General features: G+C 35.7%; 1 protein-coding gene across 1 annotated transcript in view; it reads left to right on the top strand.

Moving 5' to 3' along the window:
* The first annotated feature begins 3,083 nt into the window (after window positions 1-3,083).
* The window catches only part of LOC106469295 (catenin alpha-like), an 80,749-nt gene continuing 57,269 nt past the window's right edge, over window positions 3,084-26,563 (top strand). Inside the window, exons 1-3 of the mRNA XM_022397771.1 lie at window positions 3,084-3,300; window positions 16,116-16,245; window positions 16,641-16,830. Of these exons, the coding sequence (XP_022253479.1) occupies window positions 16,138-16,245; window positions 16,641-16,830 (298 nt within the window). The 5' untranslated portion in view covers window positions 3,084-3,300; window positions 16,116-16,137. The remainder of the gene's footprint in view (window positions 3,301-16,115; window positions 16,246-16,640; window positions 16,831-26,563) is intronic.

Consider the following 26,563-nt stretch of genomic DNA (forward strand, 5'->3'; position numbering starts at 1 on the left):
CAGCTGCTGTAATCTGACTTCTTCTGTCTTTTCTCGTTCTTCTTGTTTCTTTTTCTTTTTCCTCCAACAGCTGCTGTAATCTGACTTCTTCTGTCTTTTCTCGTTCTTCTTGTTTCTTTTGCTGCTCTTGTATTGCTGCCATCAAATCTGCTAAGCTGTAGTTTGATTTGCCATTTCTCGTTTCCTTTTTTTTTTCTGTCCCACTCTCTGACACCAATTTCTTACGTCTCTGGTCGTTTGTTAATTTTCCGTATAATTACTTTCCGAGAAACTTCAGCCGATACAGTTCCTTTCTTAAATAAAACTAGTTTATTCTTTCTCAATACAACTTTGCAACAATACACTTAATTACCACAGTCACTTTAACTTAAACACACGCTTAAAAAATCGATTGGATTGAACTACCACATCATAACACAACTAAAATATGATTTTGAGCTTAAAAGCAAAAGTTATTTGTGCTCAGGATTCAAATTTAGCCTCAATTAAGTAACGATAGTGTCATTATGAAATTAGGCAAATCTTAAGTGAATACATTATTTAATTTTTACTTTTAGGTTGCTCTATGAGTGTATCTAATACTAATAGTAATAACGTAAAACTAATAATCTTAGCAGCTGCAAATTAATACATATAAATTTATTTACGGGGAAATAACAACACAAAATAAACAGTGAAACGACGTAGAACCGGCTCAGTTTCATGCAATACACATATTGACATTTTTACATTAGATACAGGCTACAAGTACAACTTCAAAACTCTACACACCACACCATGTTTCAGCTACTCAAACTTACGACATGAGACCAACAAGGTGGCAACATTATAGTTACCTGTGGATTCACGTGGAAGAGTCAGTGCTCAATCCAAGTTAGTATATAGATCAAAAGTTTTACTTGTTTGTTTGTTGTTAAGCGTAAAGTTAAACAATGGGCTACTTGCGCTGTGTCTACCACGGGTATCGGAACCCGATATTTAGCGTTATAAGTTCAGAGACATTCTGCTGAGTCACTGGGGGGGGGGCATAGTTTTGTCATGTACATCAAATTTTATGTTAGGCCTAATGCACCAACTTTTAGAATATATGGAATTTTATTATTTGTAATATTATTCGATCACTCACGGCCACGAGTATTTAATAATTAACGTAATGGCAAAATGTGTGACACGAAGGTCAATTACTCTTGAAATTAACAAAAGTGGGATTTATATAATCGAAGGTTAAAGGCTAGAATCATCATACACCACTAAATAAGGTCCGCTCTTTCACCTTGGCCCAGGAGGCTAGCGTAATTAGATTGTAAATCTAAGAATTCATAGTATGCATCCCATAAGAAAATTAATAAACAACGCTCTCTGTACTTTGTGACTGAAGATGTGTTATAAGAATGAGAGCCAAATTCAACTATACTGTTACGACAGCGGGGGTCACGTGACGCTAGTAACACGTCAAATTCTCGAACGTTCACGTCCCTTCCTGAAGTCTCGAGAGGTTACTAGATATGCGGTATTCTTGTATATATAAGACCGGTAAGAACTGACGGCAACAATGTATGTATGTAATGTAATTGAACTGCAGACAGAGATAGAGACGTACTGTTGAGTCGAGCACGTGAGTCGTTAGTTGTGAATTATAGCGTTTGTTATAGCGTGACCGTGGAAATTAAGTGTACTGCAAAGTTGTATTCAGAAAGAATAAACCAGTTTTATTTAAGAAAGGACTTGTATCGGTAAAGTTTCTTCGGAAATATTTTTTACTGAAAATTAACTAACGACCGGAGGCGTAACAATGCGATCAAAGAAAAGCAGCTCCAAACTTGGTGGTATAAGCGCTGTTTCCTAACTACCTTTTTTCTGGTCTGTCAATTCAAAATTCTGGATAGCTATATACATATAACCCTTTGGTATTTTTCAATTAAAGTTCTCAAACAAATTGTTTGTTCTGAGGAAGTTATAACCGAAGAAATATATTCCGTTATTAGTTGGTGAATAGTTCTAATTTGGGGATGTTCATTTTATTTGTATAAAGTGAAAAGTATATACTGTAAACATTGTAAAGCTAACATAGATATTATAATATATAAGAACCAAATTTTGTAAATACAGCAGGAATAGCACTGACAAAGCGTTCAGGATTGTCCTAGCTGTTTCATCAATATCTGATAAATGCTGGTGAAAAATCAGTATATGGTATAATAGAGAAAGAGAAAGAAATTGCGATACATGTGATCAAACTCGCAACGTCTCGAATCATGATATGATTCATTGTCTGAATATAGCAAGTTCTGGTTGAAAATGTTGTTACGACATCAAGGTCACGTGATGAGTATCACGCCACGTCATTCTCGAACATTTAAGTCTTTTTCCTTAAATCTCGTCATTCTTCTATATATAGTGTAGTCTTGTATATATTCGACCGGCCACGAACTGCAGTCAGAGAGAATATTGTTAAGCACGTGAGAAGTTCGTTGAGAATTATAGCGTTTGTTACAGAGCGACTGTTGAAATTAAGTGTGTCGTAAAGTTGTATTCCGAAAGAATAAACCAGTTTTATTTAAGAAAGGACTTGTGTCGCTAAAGTTTCGTCGGAACGAATTTACGGAAAATTAACTAACGAACCGAGACGTAATAATATCAAATATCATAACATTACTGATATATATTTTTTTTCTCTTTGACATTATTATCTTAAGAATAACAAACAGAACCATGGCGTAATAAATATAATGTCAACACAAGGAAATATAAATGAGATTGTCTGGTTGGCATATATTTCGAATGTCATATTTGCTGCTACTACTTTTTGCTAATTTGTTTGTTTTTAATCCAAGTAAAGATATGATTTTATTAAAAACATCAAAATGCAAATTTAACATAAAATAAAATTTTCATACATTATCCCTTGCTGAAATATTTTACATGTAACCCCATGAAATGTATTATATGAAAAACATTCCTCTACTTTAACCGTTATTATCTTTAAGATAAGATAAAGAGGGTAAGGTCCACTTTTACATGAAAATGTTATCATTTTGTCGATTAAGAAGGAGTTTCGAAATAAGACGATAAGCGATAATACGTGCGCATACAATACCTGAAGTCCGGTTTGAATTCTCCTTAGGTGAAACGATTTTTGTGTAAAATTTTAAGTTACTTGCACTTTGCCATAAATCGTGGGATTAAACATCATTAAAAACATACGTAAAGAGAATGATCTAAAAAAAAAGACTATTTTCACTGTAAAACATTGGAACTTTTTGACGTCAAAAGGTGATTGATAACAGCTTCCAGAAACTGGTAAGAAAGTATATTATTATTATTATTTTCCAGGTAGATACATGTGATACTCAAGTAGTTTAATTGTTTCAAAAGAAAAACTTCGTGTGATTTTTTTGTAGGCAATTGTTTAAGCATATGTCTACTTCCGTTCGTTTTATTTGTGTAAAGTGTAAAGAATATACTGTAGAGTACACAGTGTAAAGCTTATATAGATATGTAATATATATGAATATAAATAAGTAAATGTTGCAGGAATAGCGCTCATAAAGTATTGAGGTTGTCCTAGCTGGCTCACCAATATTTGCTAAATGCTGGTGAAAAACCAATAGACAGTACAACAGAGAAACAGAAAGGGGATTCGCGTAACGTCTTGAGTCATGATATTGCTCATTGTCTGTAGCCAGTCAGGGGCATGGTTATATACATTGTACTGCATTCATCCTGCTGTGATATATAAACATACCATGCTTTTATTACCTTATTTTTTTACAGTATTTTTCGAAGTTTTCTAATGCTTCTTCATGTGAAATTTTAACACAATACATGGTCAAAAGAGTCGATTTCAATCTAACTGCCTTTACTCCTTTGTCATTCTCTGTAACTGAAACCTAAACCTACTATACCCATGATGAGTGTGGCTGTAGTGTTGCACATATGTATACAGGTATCCTCCACTTGTCGGCCAGGTAATATTTTAAAGTTACAATCTCCATTAAGTTTGAATGAAAACTTGGGCAGTACTAGTTGCTCTGTGTATATCTTCAAGTCAGGAATGCTAGATGTAAACAGTCAGGTATGTACTTTTGATGGGGAGAATTTGATATATGATATTGATCTTTACAGATTGGGAAGAAAAGAACAGTAAAAAGTATAAGTACACACTCTCTGTTTTTGTTATAATAAAGGTTGCTCATTTGTATTTTACATTGTGTACAGTCTCTATGTTTTTTATATTTTCTCATGAACTAATTTATCCAAAGATATTAGATACCTTAGGATAAATAGTTTGACCTCATTACATCCTAGAGTAGATAGGAAAGAAGTAATTTTGGTGCCATGGTATCTTATTGTGGGGTTTTCCATTTTCTGAGAGACTTGTATACTGCACTTAACTCCTACTCTTGTATTTAAATTAAAAACTATTTCTTGTTAAAGAAATGGAATTTTCCACAACCCAAACAATTTATAACCAAGAGGAAGGATTAGTCAATGGATGGAGTTGGTTCTTTGAGAGAGTTGTCATGTCTGGAAGAAATTGTTTCCTAGACAATGCTGCAAAGGTCAGTGATTTCCATCTTACTGAAGTCAAACACTCTGGAAGGGTAGCTGTCAATGTCCGGTATACTCAACATAACTGCTCATGCTCTTCCCTGAGGATCAGTCATAGTGTGAGGGAAACACAGATGATCAAGGATCATTGTAGTGGTGCCACACCTGGTAAGTTTCAAACTGAGTGGGTGGTCCATATACCAATCCCAAACCCTCACCAGCCACAATAACACAACCCCAGCTCTGATTGAAGTCACCTAAAATACTGAGAAGAGATTGTAAGTAATCTTGGTTAGTAACACTCATCAACAAGAGCTGTCTTATTTACAGATAAGACAGTGGGCACCTAATAGTGAAGGAGGTGAATGGTGAGGCAGTTGTGTAGCTTTCTATGACATAGGTACCCAAGCTTAGGTTTCACAGAGTCAACTGAACATTTTCCAATATAAACTTACTGCTCTTCCCCCTGGACTCTGGATTGACCACTTGCAGAAAAGTCGAAGTCACCACCATTCTGTACTCATGAATTCAATGACATCTTGGCCAGTTGACAACCAAGAAACTGTAAAGGAAAAGTTCTGCCCCAGACTGTAGTTCTGTGTGAATGAAGTAAACAGATCACCCCCCCCCTCCAACATTCAAAAAGTGTAGAACAGGAAAACTGAGACAATTTCTTGAAGCATTTTACAAAGATAACTGTTTGGAATTGTTAGTCTCCATAACAGACTGTGCAATGGCTGATGGTGAGAAATGTGCAACTTTGGAACTCTAAAACAGCTAATGCTAAGTTGCACCAGAGTCAAGCTATGGAAAATCAAACAATCGATTGGACCGACTTCAAGGATGTGAAGAAGGATGTCACAAAGAGTTTGGCTGCCTGCTTGAATGGTTTGCACTGTGTACATGGTAAGGCTTACTTACAATACCTTTGACAGATCACAAGGACAAGTTTTGGAAGGGTTATCCAGTGAATCAGTAAGCAGTTTTTATAGTAATGCAACACAAAGTGGTAACTTCAAACTGGCCTGGAATGACTATATCTTGAACAGACCATCACACTGAGGCTCCCACATCATGCCATTCTTAAGCCCAGCTAAAGGCTAACCAATCATCTACACATTCTGTTACTGGAATATAATCACACTCGTATTCAGGAAATAGACAGAACTATCCCAGTCTTCCAATGGTTTAGCCTATGTCAGCTATGCTTCTACCAGGACATTATCCTGGAAAAGAGGAGCAAAGTATTTACTTTGTCTGTGTAGAGTACAGTCAATTTTGAGTGAACTGCTTGTACTTTGTTGAGTACCAAGGTATACAAAAGTGTCAGTTTTAACAACAGCTGAGCAGGTGTATTAGAGCCAACAAAAGGTAATAAATAATGGCACTAAAGTTCGAGAAACTAATGGAGCCTACGTTGGTCCCAATGGACAACTTCTACCAAAAGGTTTTGTAGTCATCCCAGTTCTCCCAGGGCTGGATTGGTTTTAATACATACCTGTCAGGGAAAAGTGCAAGAGAGAGAGATTCCTGGCTCATAAAACAGTGGCCAGAACACTGGTAGATCTCGCAACATATCTGATACAATGAGTAAAACCACTTACTGGGCAAGTAAACAAAATGACTTTCTATCAGTCGAGGAGCTATTTCACACAGAAAGAAAGTAGTCATTGTTGACCTCATTTCTAGCATCAGCATCCTTAAGAAGAATGTACAGGCTTATTAGTCAATTTCACATGAGCTACCAGTCAAGTGATATTCCATGGGGGAGATATCCCATACCAATCTGATCAGACCCAGGGGTGTTCCATGGTTCACCCTAGATGAAGTCTAGGGCATTTGTGCCATGTAATATGGATATAGAAGTCACACATGAAATAAGTTAGTTCGTGTTCTAAAAGCTATCAGCATTAGCTTGACAAGCAGTCTGTCCAAAGAAGAATGAAGATAAGGTTTTGTTCTGCAATTATGGTCAATTAGTTGCATGGTAAGCAACGCAGAAATAACTGAAGATAGTTGTAATGTTAAGGATGGTTCCATCACATCGTATTCAAAAATGTGTACTTGGTTAGCAGCTTGCTCTTTATTTCTGAGCTACTTGGTAATAAAATGAAGAAATTATGCACCATGTTTGTATATCTATTTATCTAATGATAGCAAATGAAATGCCTAGAACATCAACAATTTGTATGAGAGGTGTTGACCACTAGGAATATGAAAACATCTAAACATTTCAAGGGAGTTGAGACCCTAACTATATTAGCTATTGGGTATAATTTCACAGTGAAATATTTGCAGAATAGTACATGTTATTTACTCTACATTAATTTACTTTGTGGAAATTGATGATAGAGATTGCTAGGATGTTAGCAGTTAACAGAATGTTGACAGTCTCGAATATATCTAGAGCTCTAGATTCAGAACCTTTCATTATTATTTAGATTTTTTGTGGTGAGATGAACTAAACTTCAACACACATGCAGACATTTTTAATGGAGAATTTTCAGTTCCATGTTTTACCTGAAAGACTGCTATAAAGCTAAGTAAGTTACTAAAAAGTATGCATGGTAGTATTTATTTGTAGCTATGTGGTGCAGATTGGGTTAACGGTACATGAAGCCTACATACACGAAGTCTTGTATATCTATAAAGTGAAAATAGAGAGAAAAAATATGTAGAGCACTGTGCAATAGTGTTCAAAACTCCAAAAATTTATTCTGATTTCAAAGAAACAAATACAGATCTAAAGTGTTTATTTATTGCCTTCCTCTTAAAACTTTCTAGTATGGTGAATATTTGTTAGTAGTGTTGGAGAAGACATACCCATAGATGGTGCCATTGTGTAGTGAACAATTGGATTATGACATTTTTAAAGTATTTCAATGAAATATTTATATTATATCAAAGCAGTTTTGAATATTTAAATCAGAAAATCCCGTGATTTCCACGAGCTAATTATAAAGTTGTGGTTGAATGAAATACATCAGAAATAAATTTCACATTGTTTGGCATTTAGTAGAGAGGGTGACGCTACTACACTTTATTGCTTTTGGGAATGATGTTTAAGAGCTCTTTCTGATGCAAAATATTCATACACTCAGATCAAAAAGGAGTGTTCAAGTCAAGGATTTATAATCCCTGAGACAGATATATATATATATATCCCTTCTACTTGATGGCACTGTAAAACAAATATGTAAAACAAAATATGAACCAACTAAAAGTACCATGATCATCAAGAAAGAGATCTGCAACAAGTCTTACCCCCATTAAAGTAAGCAAGGTAACAGATGAAAATCTAGAAAGACAAAGGTCAGTAACAAAAGCTTTATATCTCCCAGGCAATGGTACACAGCATAACAAAGAAGGACATTCATCTGAAAAAGCAGCTAAAGTAGACAAACTGCTTGTATGATGTATTTACTTATCCACTGCATACCTCAAGAAGCTGAGACATTAAGTTAGAATTCATGCTATTCCATACGAATACATACTGACCAAGTCACTGGACACAGTGTCTATGTTTTTCTGGAATTGGATAGCGTAAATGAGTGATGGGATACCTTCATTCTTGTACACCAGATAGATCATGGGAAGCTATTAAAAAAGAATGATGCTCTTTAGACATGACAGCCTTGTGGTATTTTGAAGTAGAAACAATGCTGCGGAGCTTTTGTGAAGATACTTGTTTATCAGTTAAAACATGATTAGACATGGGCTGTAACATCATAGTGAGGCTCACAAATTGCTTTGATATGGCGTACTTAACATATGTAGAAAACTGCTAAAGTTGCTGTAGCAGAGGAAATTTTATTTTATCTAGTGTGGAATCTGCACATACACCTATATTGATATGTTGGGAACTACAGTAATGCTTGGAATGTGGATTTTACCAATCAGCATCCTACTGTGAAACCCGAACTCTTTACCTTTCTTTAGATAAATTGACTAGTGATGAACTCATTTCTTTATGTGATTATGACTTAGCACAGAGCAACAGTTAAAAATTTCATCCTTACTCAAATTTCATACCAAGCTAAACCTTCTTTGCGTTTTTTAAGTGATGAGGTTTAAACCTTTTCTATGTTTCATAAAAGAAAAAACAATACTCATTTTAGAGGTATTCTCAATGTTGAGCATGAAGGGTGGGGAAACTCTGCTGAATGAAATGAACTGTCCCTTACTGGTTTCCATTTTATGAATTATTTCACTCTTGGAGAAGCAAAGTGAAGATGAGTTGTTAAAGAAGAGGAGTAAGAGCTTGATTTCTAATTTACCTGAACCATCCAAAGTTGTGTCAACTAAAATGTGGCTGTTAGGTTTTGTAAGACCAGCTTCTTTACATTAGGTGTATGTGACTTGTTGGTAATAAATTTCAGCCACATAAACAAACAGCAACATAATCTGCTTGTTTTAAAATAATACATTTAGAACAAATAAAATTTATATGCAAATGTTTGTTACAGTGTTGGTTACTACAGTTGTATTCAGAGCCTAAAATATGTGTTTCTTTTTCATCAAAGTATATACAAGCTGGTTCAGTTACTTATAACACAATTGACAAGACGAATTATTCTTCTCTACTCTCTTATTACAATACAGTCTGTGATAATTTAACTTTAAAATCGCCACTATACTCTCTTTATCTCTAAACTCACAATCACACAGTCTAGAACTAGAACTAAATAATTATTTTTAGATGTACACTAGATAGATTATGGAAAGCCATCAAAAGCTTTCTGTAGTTCTGGTAGTTCTGGAGGTACAACACTCACCTCATGATCCTCACATTGTTGATTTTGCACCTCTGGATGAAACGGGCACTATATAAAATATCTAAATCATAGTGCTTGCATTAAACTTAACCAGTTGGGTATACCTAGCAATAAGTCCCTCTTAACAAACAATGTTATTTTTTCCCTATAAATACATACACTGTTCTCAATTCATACTCAAAGTCTACTCATACAAACTGCATCAACATTTTCAGTCCATTGATGGCCTCAATGCAGAACTAGTAGTTCTGTAGGTACAACACTCCCCTAATGATCCTCACATTGTTGATTTTGCACCCCTGGATGTATGCAAGGGGCTGGTGGTCCATCTGGATGATGAACCCTTTCCCATAGTTCTGGAATTTTGGATGGCAGATGTGATGGCCAGACATTCTTGTTCAATCACAGAATAGTTTTTCTCACTACCTAACATGTTTTTACTAATGTACATTATGGGAAAAAGTACTGCTCCAATTTCAACATTTGATGCACCAGTCTGAATGATTAATGGTTTGTTGAAGTCTGGCATTATAAGGATTGGCTAACTTAGTAACTTGTTCCTCAACTTTTGGAATGTTATCTGATGTGTTTGTTCCTACTTCACCTTGTTGAGTAGGCCTTTCTTGGTCAGGTCAGTCAGTGGTACAGAAAATTCAGCATAGTTCAGGGTGAACTTCCTATTGTATCCCACTAACCTCAGGAATGATCTGACTTGCTGCTAGGATGTTAGAGCTGCTGCATCTTGTATGCAGTTAACTTTTCATCTTCCATGACTACCTGTTGGTCACCCACCTTGTGTCCAACAAAGTCCACTTATATAGCATTTAGATGATCAGATGGTCCGGCCTGTTGTCCTCAGTTGTCTGAACAGCCCCTGAGTTTATTCAGGTGGTCTTCCTCTCTGGCTGTGTGGGCCAGAATGTTGCCAACATAATGCTCAATATTGGTGATTTTGTGAAACATTTTCCTCATCATACAGTTGAATGTCATTGCTGAGATGTCCAACCCAAATGGCATCCTCTTGAAATGATAGCATCCATATAGTGTCTTTATATTCTTTCTCTATCTGGATCTGCCCATAATCTTTACCAAGGTTGATATTGTTAAAGAACATGGCCCTATTTAATTTCACCCTTACAGCCTCTGGGCTAACCATAGTTTGGAGTTAAATTTCGTCACAAGATTTATCTTCAAAAAATCTATGCAGAAGTGATTGGAGCATTCCTTCTTCTTCACAATTACCACTGGTGAACAGTAGGCTGAATTCCAAGTCTCAATGATTCCAGCTTTCAACATCGCCTATACTTCATGCTTGATCAGGCTTCACATCACACAGAACATCTGGTAGGGCGTTGCCTCGATTGGGTCCCTGGTCTCTATCTTGTGTTGCTCAATGTATGTCTTGCCTGGTCTCTCTCTGAAGACATCAGTACACATGCATAGTAGATCTGGTAACTCTTTCTTCTGCTTGCCAATCAGGTTGTCACTGATGTTGAAATTTTTTTATGTCTAATCTTCACCCTGCGGTCTTGGGTCTTCATCTTCCATGCCAAAGTCACTGTTTTCTGGTTCTGTATCTATGACAGCCACACTTGCAATGTCTATCTGTGCCTCACTTGCTGCACCCATTAGGTCTTCTTCACTCTCAAAATACTGCATCAATAGATTGGCATAGTATATCTTGGTCTTCCCTTCTACTTTCACCCTATAGTCCATTTTGATCACTTCTTGCACATCAAAAGGGCCTCTCAACTGAAGGGTGAGTTTGTTGTTGTATGCCTGACATTGAAACATCAATACTTGGTTTTTTGTCATAGAAGGGCTTCTGATTGTCTTTAGTTGCATACAAACTCTCTCGAGCTAGTTGACAGGTCTCCTTCAGTTGGTTTCTGAGGTCTAACATATACTGGTATGTGTTCTTCGCTTCTGGCACTTCCTCTCCTGTCAACAGTTCTTTCAATATCTGTATCAGACCTCGTACTGTTCTCCCATACAGTAACTCGAAGGGTACAAATCCTGTACTCACTTGTGGTACTCAAGACTGGTACTCTCTACATATCTATTTTTGGCAGTGCTATGGCTTCTGGGTAACATGTTGCATAGTTGACTACCATCAGCGTGTACGAGTTTCCCTTGTCAGATACAGGTGCTAGTAGTCCAATGAAGTCCACAGCTACTTTGCTGAATGGCTTTTCTATGATAGGATTCTTATCCAGTGGCGCCTTTGCCACCTTCCATCTAGAGAATCTCCTTTGGCAGGCATCATATGACCTGTATAATATGTTCAGTTCTTCGATGACACCTGGCCAATGGAAGTTGTTGGTGATTCTGTCTGCCATATTTTTTGCTCCTTGATGTCCTCTCACAATTGACTCAGGAGCCAACTCCATCATGTGATTCCAATATTGTGTTGTTACTAGGATTTGTTTAAGTTTCCCAGTACAACTTCCTTGATATATCTAATACAGCACTTCCTTATGGTCCTCTGTTCTTTAGGTTTCTTTCCTTTTGGTCTTGTGCTAGACTTTCTCCCAGGCACTGTCCCAAAGTTTCTGCAGTGAAGGGTCTTTCTTCTGTGCTTTCTTCAGATCCTGTAAAGTTAACTTCAGGATGTCACCCTTTAACGATCTGTTAGTGACATGTCAGTAGAGCACGTGATCATGAACTTTCCCTGTATTAGATCTGCAAATCCTTCAAAACTATTTTCACACTTGGACATGTCACTCCATCTTGTCAAGTATTGCTGTGAACGTGCCACAAACTGAAATACAATTTCTCCAGAGTTAGATTTGACTTGTCTAAACTTCCAGTGAAAACTTCCATTGGTAAGTTCGTAGCACTTCAGCAACGTCACTTTTAACTTATTACAGTCCACAGCACCTCCTGATGTCATGCCCACAAATATGTGTTGGTCTTTTCCTGTGAGAAATGGGCTGAGACAGACTGCCCAGTCACCTTTGCCTCAGTTCTGACTTTGAGTGAATCTTTCATACTTCTCCGGGAAATCATCTATGTTATCTTTCTGTTCATCAAATTTCAGCAGCTTCAGTTGGCTGGCCCTGACTCCATTACCATTCTTGGGTCCTCTGTTTTTTGTTGGGTGAGCTTCGTGATCTCAGTTTGTGCCAATATTGCTCATATTCTTTATTTCCGGTCTCTCATCTCTCTCTCCTTTTCTTATTTCTCATTTTGGACTTGTGTTTTACACTCATGTTCTTCTTTCGGTCTTCCTATTTCTCCTCTCTTCTCAGCCTATGCTCCTTTCGCTTCTGCTGATGTTCTTCTCTATCTAAGACTTGTTGTTATCTAATAAACTCTTGTAGATCACCATCTCCAAGCCCAAGTCATTATCCATTCATCAAAGTCAATCAACATGGTTTTATAGTGTGGCTGTGACCACTAAACTATTTTTGCCACCAGTACAGGTATGTGTATATAAGCCACTTTGCTTCTGTTGTTTACATCTTCTTCTACCATCATTTACTACTGCAGATCCTGGTTGGCTCACGACTGTCAGGTTTTGTAAGGCTAAATTCTTTACAGTAGGTGTATGTGACGTGTTGGTGATAAATTTCAACTATAACCAAACAGCAACACAGTCTACTTGTTTTTAAATAATATATTACAAACAAGACAAATGTATATACAAATGTTTGTTGCACTACTAGTTACCACAGTTGTTTACAGAGTTTTAATAATTATCTCTTTTTCGTCAAAGTACACATAGGCTGGCTCAGTTACTAAAGAACACAATTGACAAGAGAGATTATTCTTTTCTACTCTGTTATTACAATACAGTCTTTGATAATGTCACTTTAAAAATCGCCACTATTTACTCTTTATAGCTAAACTCATTATCACCCATCTAGAACAAGAACTAAATACTGATTTTTTCACATGTATTTAACAGTCCACGCAATAGTAGATATTCTGATGCAATAATATTCAATTAAGCCAACCAGAAACTCTTAAAGTTCTAGCAATATGATGCAATGATCTCACTATTGTAAACAATCGCTAATTCATAACAACTGAACTACAAAACATATAATTAGTAAACAGTTATGTAAAGAAACTTACCAGAAAATATGTTTATTAAAATATCTAAATATGACATGCTATTTAAACTATTTAACTCATAACGCTTCCATTAAACTTAAACTTAAATAGTTTATATGTAACAAAGGCAAACCAAATTTCTTATACGTATTTTGTATTGATAAAATTTTACAATTTTTTTAGCTCTAATTGAAGAATATATTAGATTTGACCAAGATCATGTGCAAAATTCAGCTTGAAGTGTTATTTTTGTAGCTTCATCAGTCGAGGAATTTATCTGCTGTTTCAGGGTATAGTTGTATTGTGCTTAACCTTGAGTTTGTGGGCTATCTTGCAATTGTCACGTGGAATAGAGATACTTTCACATTTTGGTACCTTCTTTTCTGATTAGTCAGCAACAGTGAGAATGTGTTTTACAAATGTAGTTTGTTGGTATCAAATCAGATTCATTTCAGCATGTCTGATTTGAGAATGCCAGAACTGATTTTTAAAAGTACCACAATTGTTTTGGTACATCTGTGACTGCTGCTCTTACACACTTTATATTAGTCTCATTTTAGTTTCAAAATCTTCCAGTTGTTACGTACCTGCTTGTTTGTTAATTTCCCGTAGAAATTCTTTCCGAGAAACTTCAGTGATACAAGTCCTTTCTTTATTAACCCAGTTTATTCTTCCTCGAAACAAACTTTTAGTACACAGTAATTTCACAATCATTACGTTAGACTTAACAACGTTCATAACACACCCTATAAATCACAGTGATTCACAAGCTCTTCAACTTCGCTCTATGCAACTGCAAAACACACACAATTTATGGTTCACATAGCTATTGTTCGCTTGACTCAATTATTTATCTTTTCAATCGCGCTGGTTTTTCTCACTAAAAAGAGAGCGTCTCGAAAGCATTCGGGCATTCATGATTATTCGAGAAATTTCACGCATGCTACCAGCGCCAAACGCACCAGCAGCGTCACGTGACTTCCTCTGTCGTAACACAGTTTTATTTTACATTAATAATCTCTTCTCTGTCTGGAAGACATGTAATGTACAATTGTATGTGAAATGTGAAATAAACATTGTTTAGTTGTGTTAACCCAATTTCAAGCCTCTTGTTATTGGGGGGAGGGGAGCAGTAGTTTATTTGTGTTCCATTATTCGACTAGGCATACCACAATTTCACCCTTCTATAACCAACCTAGAATATATCTTTAGTGAGATATATCCAATAAATATTTAGACATTTTTGTTCAGGTGTTGTGCATATGGCTATGATATTCTCTTTAAGGGAATGTTAACAGGTAGTAAACATGTGCTACTTATTGTAAAAAATGTATACAGCATTACGTGTGTCCTGTCCGTGTCCATTCTTTATGGGTTGTACTTGGTGTACTTTGATTTTCAAACAAAAACTTAGCTAAAAATCACATTGGTGGGGCACGTGTATAGTAATAGTAGTACATTAGATTATAGCCTGTTAGGATTAAAGACATAAGAAATTGTAGTCAAGAGATTGAATATTTATTGTTTATAATCACGAATTTCAAGGGTAGATTTTTTGTTTTTGTCACCTCATAAGTCAAATAAGTTCAATGAGAAATCATAAAATTTAGGTTAGGGTTGTTACCAAAAAAATTGCAATAAAGTGGAAGAATTTCATTTTAGACGCATTGATTCAGATTATATAGTGAGGTAAAGAAGTTTCATGAAATGATTCTAGCCGTTTTTTATACCAAGGAATCTGCTAGAAAGAATTATATTTCAGACTTACTGTTAATTATTAATGAGGATGTGATTACAAGAGTTGAAGTGTGAGAACTTTTTTGGGAAAGTGATCATTGCATAAGTAAGTTTGATAGTTTGCTACATGTTGAGGTAAAAATGTAGAATTCAGGTATACTGATATCTAAAAAATGTTAAAGTTTCTAGAAGAATGCAGGTTCAACATAGTTAACTAACGAATAAATTAAACATAACTGCAAAGGAAAAAAGGACTGAAAAACATGTGAATATGTAATTAAGTCATTATTCACAATACTTGTGTTTTTGATGTGTTTACCATACTGGCCAGCTTACAGCTTTTTGTTGACTTATGCTGGCTTATCTACAGAACAGAATAGGTTATGATCTATCCTACTTTCAAAGGATCTAAGTATGATGTTCCATAACCCAAAATTATATACATTACTGACTATTCCAAATAACATATAAGGGAGAATACCCCAACCTATACGGAATTTGTACAAGTATATCTGGCTCACTCCCTTGAGATGGGCTTCCCCTCATGGAGTGTACCAAGACACAGGGACCTATGACATTTTTAGGTGAAGTGATTTTCCTAGAAGAATAAAATAGTTAGATCTGCTAATAACATTAGATTCAATCAGGAACGTTGGGTAATCATCTGTATTTGAAAACTTAACTGAGTTTTATTGTGGGTGAAAAATAATAAGACTGAACAAGGTTAATAAAATGAATGGCAATGAGTTAATAAGTTTCTGACAAATTATTTTCTGAGTTCTATACTAGATAGTACCCCACAATTAAATGTGAGCTTTGTTTGTTGTTGCCTTTTTTCATTGCTTTTAGCAATGTTTGTTTTATAGCAAGATTTATTTATCTCAATGAATATCACAACCTGAGTAATGTTGATTAGAGACTTTTATTCAGATTTTTTTTCTCGTAATATATCATAAAGAATAGAAGTATTTTTGAGTAGTATTTGTTTTTCAGCTGCATTAAAATATTCATCATCATGTCTTCTGAACAAACACAAAGAACACTGGCCATTAAATGGAACCCTAAAGATCTGGAGATACAAACTAAATCCATTGAAAAAACCCTGAAGCCCTTGGTTATCCAGGTATTTACTTTTTGCCCACTTTTTTGTTTTTGCTGAGAATGAAAAATGTGATTGACTTAACTCTCGTAAACCTTGTTTAATAGTCTAATAACACATGAAAGCATAATATCAAATAACTGTACAGGTATGAGTAAAAACATCTGGTTGTAGATGGTTACTATCAGGTACAATTAGTAATTAGAAGGTCACCATTATGAGAATAAAGAAAGAAATATTAGAAGACGAAAATTTAAATCCTGGGAAGTCTCAGACATGTTTCCAGTTATAGTAGTTATTTATTTAAAAGAGTGTTCAGTCAATGGAAAAGTTACAACATTTAATGTAGCGTAGATGAACCAAATGCCATCTTATTACATCTTAAAAATTAAATGCAATAAAATTTGCTTTTGTTCCAGATCACGACCTTGGTTAACTCAAAGATTCCTTCCAAAAAGAAGAAAGGCTGTTCAAAGCGACCCCAAGTCCTTGTAGCTGCTATTGAGAAGGCTACAGCCAACTTTATCCAAACTGGTCAAGAAATTGCTGTAAGCTATCCCCCAATGGAATCTGAGCTCATGGCTGCAGTAAATGAGGTTCAAGAAACAGGTGATTTCTTGATTTTGGGGATATTAATAAAGGTTATTCAAATACTTGATTCATGATATGAATAAATTTTCTTATTTGTTAGGTCACTATTTAAAACACCATTTAATTTAGAAAAACATTTTGAGAAGCTTTTCAAATACATTCTCTCTCATTACTTAACATTTCTGATGCTTTTTGTAATACTATTTTCAAACATTGGTTACCTCGTTTTTATTTTTTGAGGATACTCTCACCTAATCTCCTGTGATCTAATATGAGTTGTACTACTGCATGTGATGTAATCATATAGCTAAGCCTTCCACCAACAGGAGGACAACACACTTCCATGACCACTACCTCCTTCTATGTATTTGCATCGTGAATGTTCATTCTTTTCCTCGGCAGTGTATTGACCATACATGTTCAAAAAGTCTTAATCTGTGTTTATTTTCATGAGATTTGCATTGTTCACGTAACTTTCATTTTCTATAGCTTTTGTTTCAAAATCATTATTTAATCTTTATCACAAATTCTCAAAGAACTGAATTTATATTTGACCCTGGGGGTTATGCTGTTTGTTTACACGTAGGCCTTATTTTGTCTGTGGCTCTTGTAGGCTCGTTGACTGTCAGGATCATTGCAGCAATTATTCAATATTTTGTGAACCACCATATGCTTAATTAATGGGACTCCTACTCCCATCCTGTCAACCGAATGTATTTCTCAACAATCAGGAATGGCCTACTGAATTACCTTATTCACTTGATTTGTTTTAGAAAGTACTTTACTGTTCGTGAGACAACTTTAACCACACAATCTCTTTCTGGATTACCTTCTCAAGTTTGTTCCTTTCTTTATTCTTTGCTTGTGTTCATTATTATTATTATATTTCTCATCTTATAACCTACTATTCTTGGGATTAATATTGTAATTTTCCCCTGCTTATCCTGTTTTCTTTCTCTAATAACTCTTTTTCTCACACTCAAATATCTTGTCTCCCTCAAGTTCATGCCTCATTTTGTCTTGATTTGTACACTTGCTTCCTCTTCTTTTCTCGATTATCTATATTTTGGCATCTATCTAACCAGCTTAGGATTTATGTCCCCTTACCTTCTCTTTCACTTCTAGTTCCCCATTTTCGCATTTTTCATCTTTTTCTCTCTGCCCATCGGTATTCCCTTTCCTAATTCTGCTTTTTATCTGAGGCACTTATTCGTGCTTCTGGTGGATTCTCTAGGCATTTGGTACTTTCCCCATTCTACTTCTACTTTATTCCTCTATACTTTGTTCTTTCTACTGTCGGGACTCATCGGATTGTGTATTTTCGTTTGCTTGAATCATTCCTTCCCCTAGTGTATCTCTTTTTGTGTGCTCCTCATTTTTGGCCAAGATGTTTTTGTGGTGTTCCTTTCCCTATGATGAATGGAACTGGTGTCATAAGACTTCTGACCTCGATATCTTGCCAATTTTTTTTTCTCTTTATTGACTTTGCCCTGTACCTCTTCCAGAAAATTTCTCCTTCTCACCTTCCCTTTCCAAATTTCAGATCTCCTTCTCTTTCTTGTCTTCTTTCTACCAATATTTTAGTTTTTCACTCTACTTATCAATGTTGGTTTTACTTTCTGATGACATTCATTTTCCTTTTTCCACATTGATCTCTTTCCTCTTCTCTTCACATCTCCTTTTCTCCTCCCTCCAACCACATATGTGTTTTATCTTCACCTAGTCTGTGGTTGGTCATGGTTGATGTATCAGATACATTCCTACACTTCTTTTTGGACCTTTACTCCCTTTGTTATATGTACTTCTTTCCTCTTTTTTCGTGTTTCTCCATTCCTTGCTCTTCCTTTCAACTCAATGTCAGCTCCTCTTATGTTACTTGGCATTGTATGGGCCTTTGCTGGTCATATTTATGGCTGAGGCTGGCATTCCATTTCCCAGACTATTTACTTCCATTTGTCCATTCTCAGATGTTCTCTCATACCTCACTTCATTCCTTATCCAGGTATCTATGTCATTTCTCACAGCCATTCAATGTTAATTACTTTGGCCATTTCTATTTCTCTGGTCTGTACTGAATTCGGCCTGTCCTTTTTGCCTGTGAGCTCTGGCATACATGGCCACCTGGTTTTCTACTTCTTATTGTCTTCCTACACTAGAGATTATTTTGATTTTCGGGACTCTGGCTTCCCTAAAACTCCTCATTCTTTTGGAGAAAGCACTAATGTGTCTCCAACTATGGACCTTCAAGACCCAAATTTTGCATTCTTGGGGTCCGTTTTTCATTTGTGTGTATCTACTCAGAGTACTGTCTTGGTGATTGGAATGTGCCCAGACTACTTCATACATTTACTTACTACTTCTCATGCTGGTCCTGCATTCCCTTTACATCCACAGACTCTCTCTTCAAGCACGTTCATGTTCTACACAGTCTCTTACATGGTTGTTTCTTCCACCAACTGTCCAAGAGGCTCCTGTTGTGAGTCACATTGCCTTATGGCATAAGTCATACCACCTTAGACTCATACACAGAAGGTTAGTCTTTTTGTATATTATTTGCCATGAGTTTATACTTGATGGTGGACCACCTCTTTTGATCAATCTGTATTCTATCAATGGAGTGGTATCTACACTCCATGTCTTTGTGAGGATTGCTCTTGGCTGGTCACACCCTTCATCATAACTCCAGGGTTCCTCACTTATGGCACACTATTCCTCAACCTTTGACTCTGTCTGTATTTTCTCAGCCTAGCCTGGTCTCCCCTTTTTCTACATGCCAATTTTATTCCCTCTGGCTGTCATCTTCACGCACTACTTTATTTCTCAAGTCCTATTATTGTTGCCTTTTTGCCCAGCTCAACCTTCACCCACTGGCATTTGAAATTCCTTTTCTTTCCTTTATTTCCCACCTCTCTTTCTCTGCTCCACACTTACAAATCCCTTCGGCAAGAGTTATCTTCACTCCTCATTGCACACAGAATTGCCCAATCAGTCACCCATTGGCTGGATTTTCTGCCTTTGTGTTACTCTTCTTGTCACATCCTTGCCATCCTTCCACCACATTTTTTCTATTATGGACTGTGGCAGGACTTTTCTTTTGTCATCAGTCTTTCTGTCACTCCTTTCCTCTGTGACAACATTTCTGCCTTTTTCCTTGACAGTTCAGCATTGGCTTGCCATCTATACCTCCAGTAATTGTCAGGAGGCCTTGTCCACGCACTTTCTCTGGTACTATTAGGTGTTTATTCCCCTATCGTCTCCACTCTGTTTTGCTCCTTCTTCCTTCTTCATTTTCTTCCCCATGCTTCCATGACTGACAGAGATTGTAATGGGGTTTACATATTCTGATGCATGACACGTTTGAGTCATTGGCTTACTGCCTTTTGTACCGTCTCTTTCTCCTGGTTTGTTTCTCCTACCTTTTCACGTATTATTACCACTGTCTATAATATGGTAGCTTCTCACACCCTCTTCTAACCCACTTTTATATTCCTCTCTCTTCTCCAATCTTTCCATCTCCAGTCATTAACTGCTCAGGAGGTTGCCTAAACTTCTTTCATATTTCCCTTCCTTTTGTCTCTCACCTATTGGGCCATTTTGATCTGCATTGACACCCAGGGTCTGTTGGGCTGTTTGGTGTGCCTATTCATGGGCATCTTTTTTCTAAGGCCTCCCTTCCTTTTCCAGTTATTGACGGATCAGTTACCTCTGTGCATACTCAGATTTCTTTGCATTCAATTTGCCACTTTCTCCATATCTTACATATTTTCTTCTCCAGTTCTAAGACAAGCTCTTCCAGGCAGGTATCTGGATGTTCTTCACAGGTTTTCTCATCTACACCTTCTGCAAGTCAACATTTCTCTGTCATTTCACTATCTTTCATAAGAATAAATATTTTTCTCTTTTAGAGCCCCTTTTATGTTCACAGTATCCTGCCAAGTGACCAGTAATGTCTCCTAAGGTATATATTTTCCCCAAAATCTGCATAAAGCCAAGATAATGAAAAGCATTCATACCATCCTCCCTGGTCCCATATATGCCCATTGTGAGATGAAGTTCCACAAGGCCACTTGAGATATCATTGTGGTATATCCATATATCCGACTTTTATCCAGTTGAGACCATGAATATTCATGGACTATCACAGAAAAAGCCAGCACCAAGGACGTGTTCTGTCTGGCTCATGCTTGCTGATTTTTCAAAAGAGGGTTATGTGGTCAACCATTCACTCATTGCACTGTCTTTAATAAAAGAAATATCCAGATTAAAGGACTGATAGAGATCTGGACATATTTTCTGAGTCTCTCCAATGTGAATTCCTCTCCCTTTTTCTCATCAAGTGTAACACAGGAGACCCTTTCCACTTACTAGTTCCTAGCTACTTTGTTGGTGATCATGGAGAATCCTCACTGAATAGGAACTAACCACTGGGACTAGAACAAGGGGTGCCAATACAGTGGGAAGTGGGACAGTGGTGACACTGTCAGCATATCACATCACCCCTCATATAGTTATACCATATGCTACTTGTGCCCTCCTCCTGTAGTCTGTTTAGTTAAGATGAAGCAAGCACACACTAACAAACTGAGCCTTCCTCCTGCAGCTGATGTCTGTTCAGTTCACTTTCTATGGCATGACTACCAAATACTGATGGTAAAGTTGAGGTGAGCACAAAGGTATGACCTGAATGTGCCCCAACCATGCTACATATATTGGCTCTCCAATATCTTATGTGCAACTACTCGGGTGGCCATGTTTTTATTCCAAAATCCCTGCAACACATGGGCTCATTTTCCTCTTCTTTCTTTTCTTCCCAAGCAATGAGTATACCCTGGAAGAGATGAGATGCAGTTCCCATAGATGTGCCATATGGAGTCTCTGCCATCAGGTGTCACACTGCATTGGCTTGCTTGGGGTGCTTTAGGAATGAAGCTCATTTAGGTAACTTTTCAGACTAATCCCTCCACTATTTCAGTATGGGATTCTAGCTTAATTGTATGAGAATGTGTGGTATCATTTCAGAAGTTAACATTATCTGCACATAAAAATGTATTTTCAATAGATAGTTACCTCTACACACACATTCCAACCCATCCTCCTCACTTCCAGTGCACATGTTCTTACTTGCCTTGTCAAAGAATGAAAATTCACGAGTGCAAATGAAACTGGTAAACTGGTTTTGAATTTTGTGCAAAGCTACACGAGGGCTATCTGCGCTAGCTGTCCCTAATTTAGCAGTGTAAGACTAGAGGGAATTCAGCTAGTCATCACCACCCGCTGCCAACTCTTGGGATACTCTTTTACTAATGAATAGTGGGATTGACCATAACATTATAACTCCCTCATAGCTGAAAGGGCGAGCATGTTTGGTGTAATGGGGATTCGAACCCACGACCCGCAGATTGCGAATCGAGTGCCCTAACCACCTGGCCATGCTGGGCTAAGTGCAAATGAACAGGAAGAATTAGTGGGCATAGAGGTGTGTTACCCTTCTATTGATGGAGGGCTTTGCCACATTATTACATATTACATCTCCAAATAGTAATGCAATTCACGTTAGAGCACGTAAGTTTAGGTGGGAGCTGCTGTAAAGCTAGCAGCATGCAAATCTCTAGGTAAAATGTGTTGGGAAGATAACTGTGTGAAGAGGTGACTATTTATTAGAAAAACATTTTCACGTAAGAAAAATGTTAACTTTGATAAGAAAGTTAGCCTTTGCAAAATTTGTAAAGTTGCAAAGTATTTCAATGATGCAATAATATATTTCTGTTCTATCTTTGACCATAAATAATTTATCAAGGATTGATTACTACATTAAACCCATAGTTACCTTATAAATTATTATTTCAATCCAGGTTTTGTGTGAGAATAGTGGTTCATAATAGGGATCGCCAGATATTGCACATTAATCCTAATAGAACGTTCAGGCAAAAAACACATTGAATAATAAAACTTCAGTTCAAGCAACCCTTTAAAACTTTTACTGTTGACTGCTGAGGTTGTAAACATATAAAATGCACACAAAAGCACGCATGCTAGACTTAGATGGAAAAGAAAATCCACTCAAAACAGCCCATTTTTAATTATTTTTATTACTATTATTGTTATTTTCTTGCCAGCCTACAACAAAAACGGCTTGGTGGATTGCACCCAAGGCTTTTGTAGAACACTAAATAACGTTGCAGGAGTATTGAAGAGTTGATGTGTTTTTCTATAATTTACATAAGCTAAAAAGAAATCATAATTCTAGTAACTTAAGGGTGAAACAAATACCATCCAATAATAGATGAACATTAGATGACTGTAACATGTAAATACTCAATGCTTTGTACACTATACAAGCGGTTTATTTAGGGAGCCAACTCCTGTTATGCATGAAGTGAAGGAGTAAAAACAAAAAAGCAGTACACATAATATTAAATTTTGTTACACACATTCTTAGAATAATTACTTTAAAAGGCACGAAGGTTTATTGAAAGTGATGTTTTAGACAGTATATGTTTCATTTGAAAAGGCTGCTTTTCTACTGGTAAAATTTCATACAAGATTTGTGGCGGTTGTGTCTTAGTCTAAACATATATTTGCCCATTGATATGCGTTATATATAGCGAATTTTGTTACACAAAAACTATAAATGCACACTGTATTATCAAACTAATCTTCATAACAATCTCTAGCTGCAGCTTAGAATTTTACTTTTCAAATTAATGCTATAAAATAGTCAATAGTTACAGTAAATCATCATGACCATATCGGTTAGCTACTAGCTATTTTTATTATCATTACAATGTATAAAGTTAGCTACCATATCAAGTAATCCTTTGCCCATAGTTGAATATAAAAAGTCAGCAAACAAGATAAATAAAATATTGTAATTTAAAAACCTGCAAATAGAGATCGTAACAAAGTAAGCAAACAAGGCTGGAGATATTGTAGACATTATTTACTCAAATTACACACCCCTATTTTCACTCCATGCTGTACCTAGAATTACATTTGGTGGAGTCTAAATAGGGAGTTGCCCTTCATCGTGATTTCCAGTGAGAATGAATTTTCACCATTACTATATTTTCTATTTTGCATTTTGTAATTTTCTTGTCTACGCAATTATTTTATTAATTTAACCTTTATATAGTCAACTTGTGCAAAAGGCAGTTTTTACCTTCATTCTTACTCATAACATCATTCAGGGAAAAATTTGAAACCCCCTCTGAAAAATCTCACGTACGCCTATGATTGGGTTTATAGTAAAAAAATTTCGTTAACGGCGTGGGTACCAAACTAATGAAACTATGCATTCTAATCTTTATAAGTAAGAAAATAAAAAAATTATATTTAATTAAGTATGTTGATTACCAGCTTGATTTTAAGTTTCGCTCTAAGTAGATAGTTTGCTCTATAAGGAAATTAATATTACAAGATAAATAAAAAATTGAATATTTAAAAAACTAGAGATAGAGATCGTAAAAAAAGTAAGGAAACAAAGCTGGAGATACTGTATGCGTTGTTTACTCAAACTATGTGGCCAATGACTCATTAACTCGGTATAAGTTAAATGTTTATCATGATGTGGCCGGTGACTCATTAACTCGGTATAAGTCAAATGTTTACCATGGTGTGGCCGATGACTCATTAACTCGGTATAAGTTAAATGTTTATCATGATGTGGCCGATGACTCATTAACTCGGTATTAGTGAAATGTTTAACATGTTATGGTCGCTGACTCATTATGGATCACAACATTAACATGGTAAGTGCACAATACAAAAATATACATTAATTTCTTAGACACGAACGAATGTAATACAATATAAAACTAAGGATGTAACCTTTCACACTTATAATTTTATTCAGCGCCACCAAACGTTAAACTGGGTCAGTTGTTTAACACAGTGTGATTGTTAACTCAGTACAGATCATATAATTAACACAGTCGCTACAGGAGAATTATTGATACCATAGAGATTTCTCTAACTTCCCTCAATTCTATGCTAACTTTTCTTAAATTATCTATACGCTTTTAAGAACTGGTCATCTCAGGTTTGTTCCGTTCATAAGCACACTCTCAAGTCTAACCGTTGGATAGACTTCACTAGTGAATTAAAACAGTAAGAACTTGTCCAGTAGCACGAGAGGTTATATACTTACAGGCTGTGTTATTGTTCCGTGGACATCTAGGTGGAGCTTGCCACTTACTAAATAAGACGTTTGTAGGCGTTTATGTAATTTACAGTATTAAGTTTAATTAATTCAATATTTACTTTGGCTATGTATAGTATTAGATAGAGTCAATATTTATCATTAACATTCTTAAATAGTAAATGTGATAGGCATGGTACATGTGACATTTTTACTACGATGCTTGTTAATTCATTAAACAGGTTCAACCTTGTTAGGTATTTTTCGGATAATGACCGAAAACACAGCTAACAGCAAAGAAACCCAGACGATCACCTAAGACACAATGGTTATAGAGGCTACTTGTGGTTCGTGTGGCACCCGTAATTAAGACTAATTATTATTTATTCTAGAAATAAGAGAATTGCGTTGGCGAGGAAATTACAAAATGCAAAATAGAAAATATAGTAATGTTGAAAAACTCGCAAAATTAAAATAATTTTATTGGTAAATACGAAAACAACGTTTCGGGCAACAGTGTACTACTAAGAAACTAGAATAACAGTTTTTATATACTATTAAGAAAATAGAATAACAGTCTTTATGTACTATTAAGAAACTAAAATAACAGTCTTTATGTACTATTAAGAAACTAGAATAAGTTTTTATGTACTATTAAGAAACTAGAATAACAGTTTTTATGTACTATTAAGAAAGTGAAGCAAACTATCTCAGTTTAATGTTATTAATCAAACATTTTCCTTCAACTTTTGCAATCAAACAGAATATTTTAATTTTAAAATGATTAATATCTCTTTTCCCGATACAAACATTCCAAAGAAAATATGTTATAACATATACCTATTACAAATTATTATATCTGCTAACATTTGCTGTGACTTGATATTGAAAGATTTTATAGATAAATCTTGAATACTAACACATAAACTTTTGAGTTGAGATTTCACTTACAACAAATTATCCACACTATTTGTTAAATACAATGCTAATTACAATTTGTTTCTGACTAAAATGTATAACAGTGATAATTTTGCCACATTTCGTATAATGTTCAATACAAAATATAGTTAACACAAACGTAAGCACTCCATCTTCCAAACTTATTATTTTATTCAACACTAACATAGGTTACGCTGAGTCAAATGTTTAACGTGTTGTGGTCGGTGACTCATTAATTCAGTATAATTCAAATGTTTACCATGTTGTGGTAGGTGACTCATTAACTCAGTATAAGTCAAATATTTACCATGGAGTGGCCAATGACTCATTAACTCAATATAAGTTGAATGTTTATCATGATGTGGCCGGTGACTCATTAACTCAATATAAGTTAAATGTTTATCTTGATGTGGCCGGTGACTCATTAACTCAGTATAAGTCAAATATTTACCTTGGTTAAAGACTGTTATTTTAGTTTCTTAATAGTACATAAAAACTGTTATTCTATTTTCTTAATAGTACATAAAGACTGTTACTTTAGTTTCTTAATAGTACATAAAGACTGTTATTCTAGTTTCTTAATAGTACATAAAGACTGTTATTCTAGTTTCTTAATAGTACATAAAGACTGTTATTCTAGTTTCTTAATAGTACATAAAGACTGTTTTTCTAGTT

This window comes from Limulus polyphemus, unplaced genomic scaffold (assembly GCF_000517525.1).
Source record: "Limulus polyphemus unplaced genomic scaffold, Limulus_polyphemus-2.1.2 Scaffold3403, whole genome shotgun sequence".
Classification (NCBI taxonomy): Eukaryota; Metazoa; Arthropoda; class Merostomata; order Xiphosura; family Limulidae; genus Limulus; species Limulus polyphemus.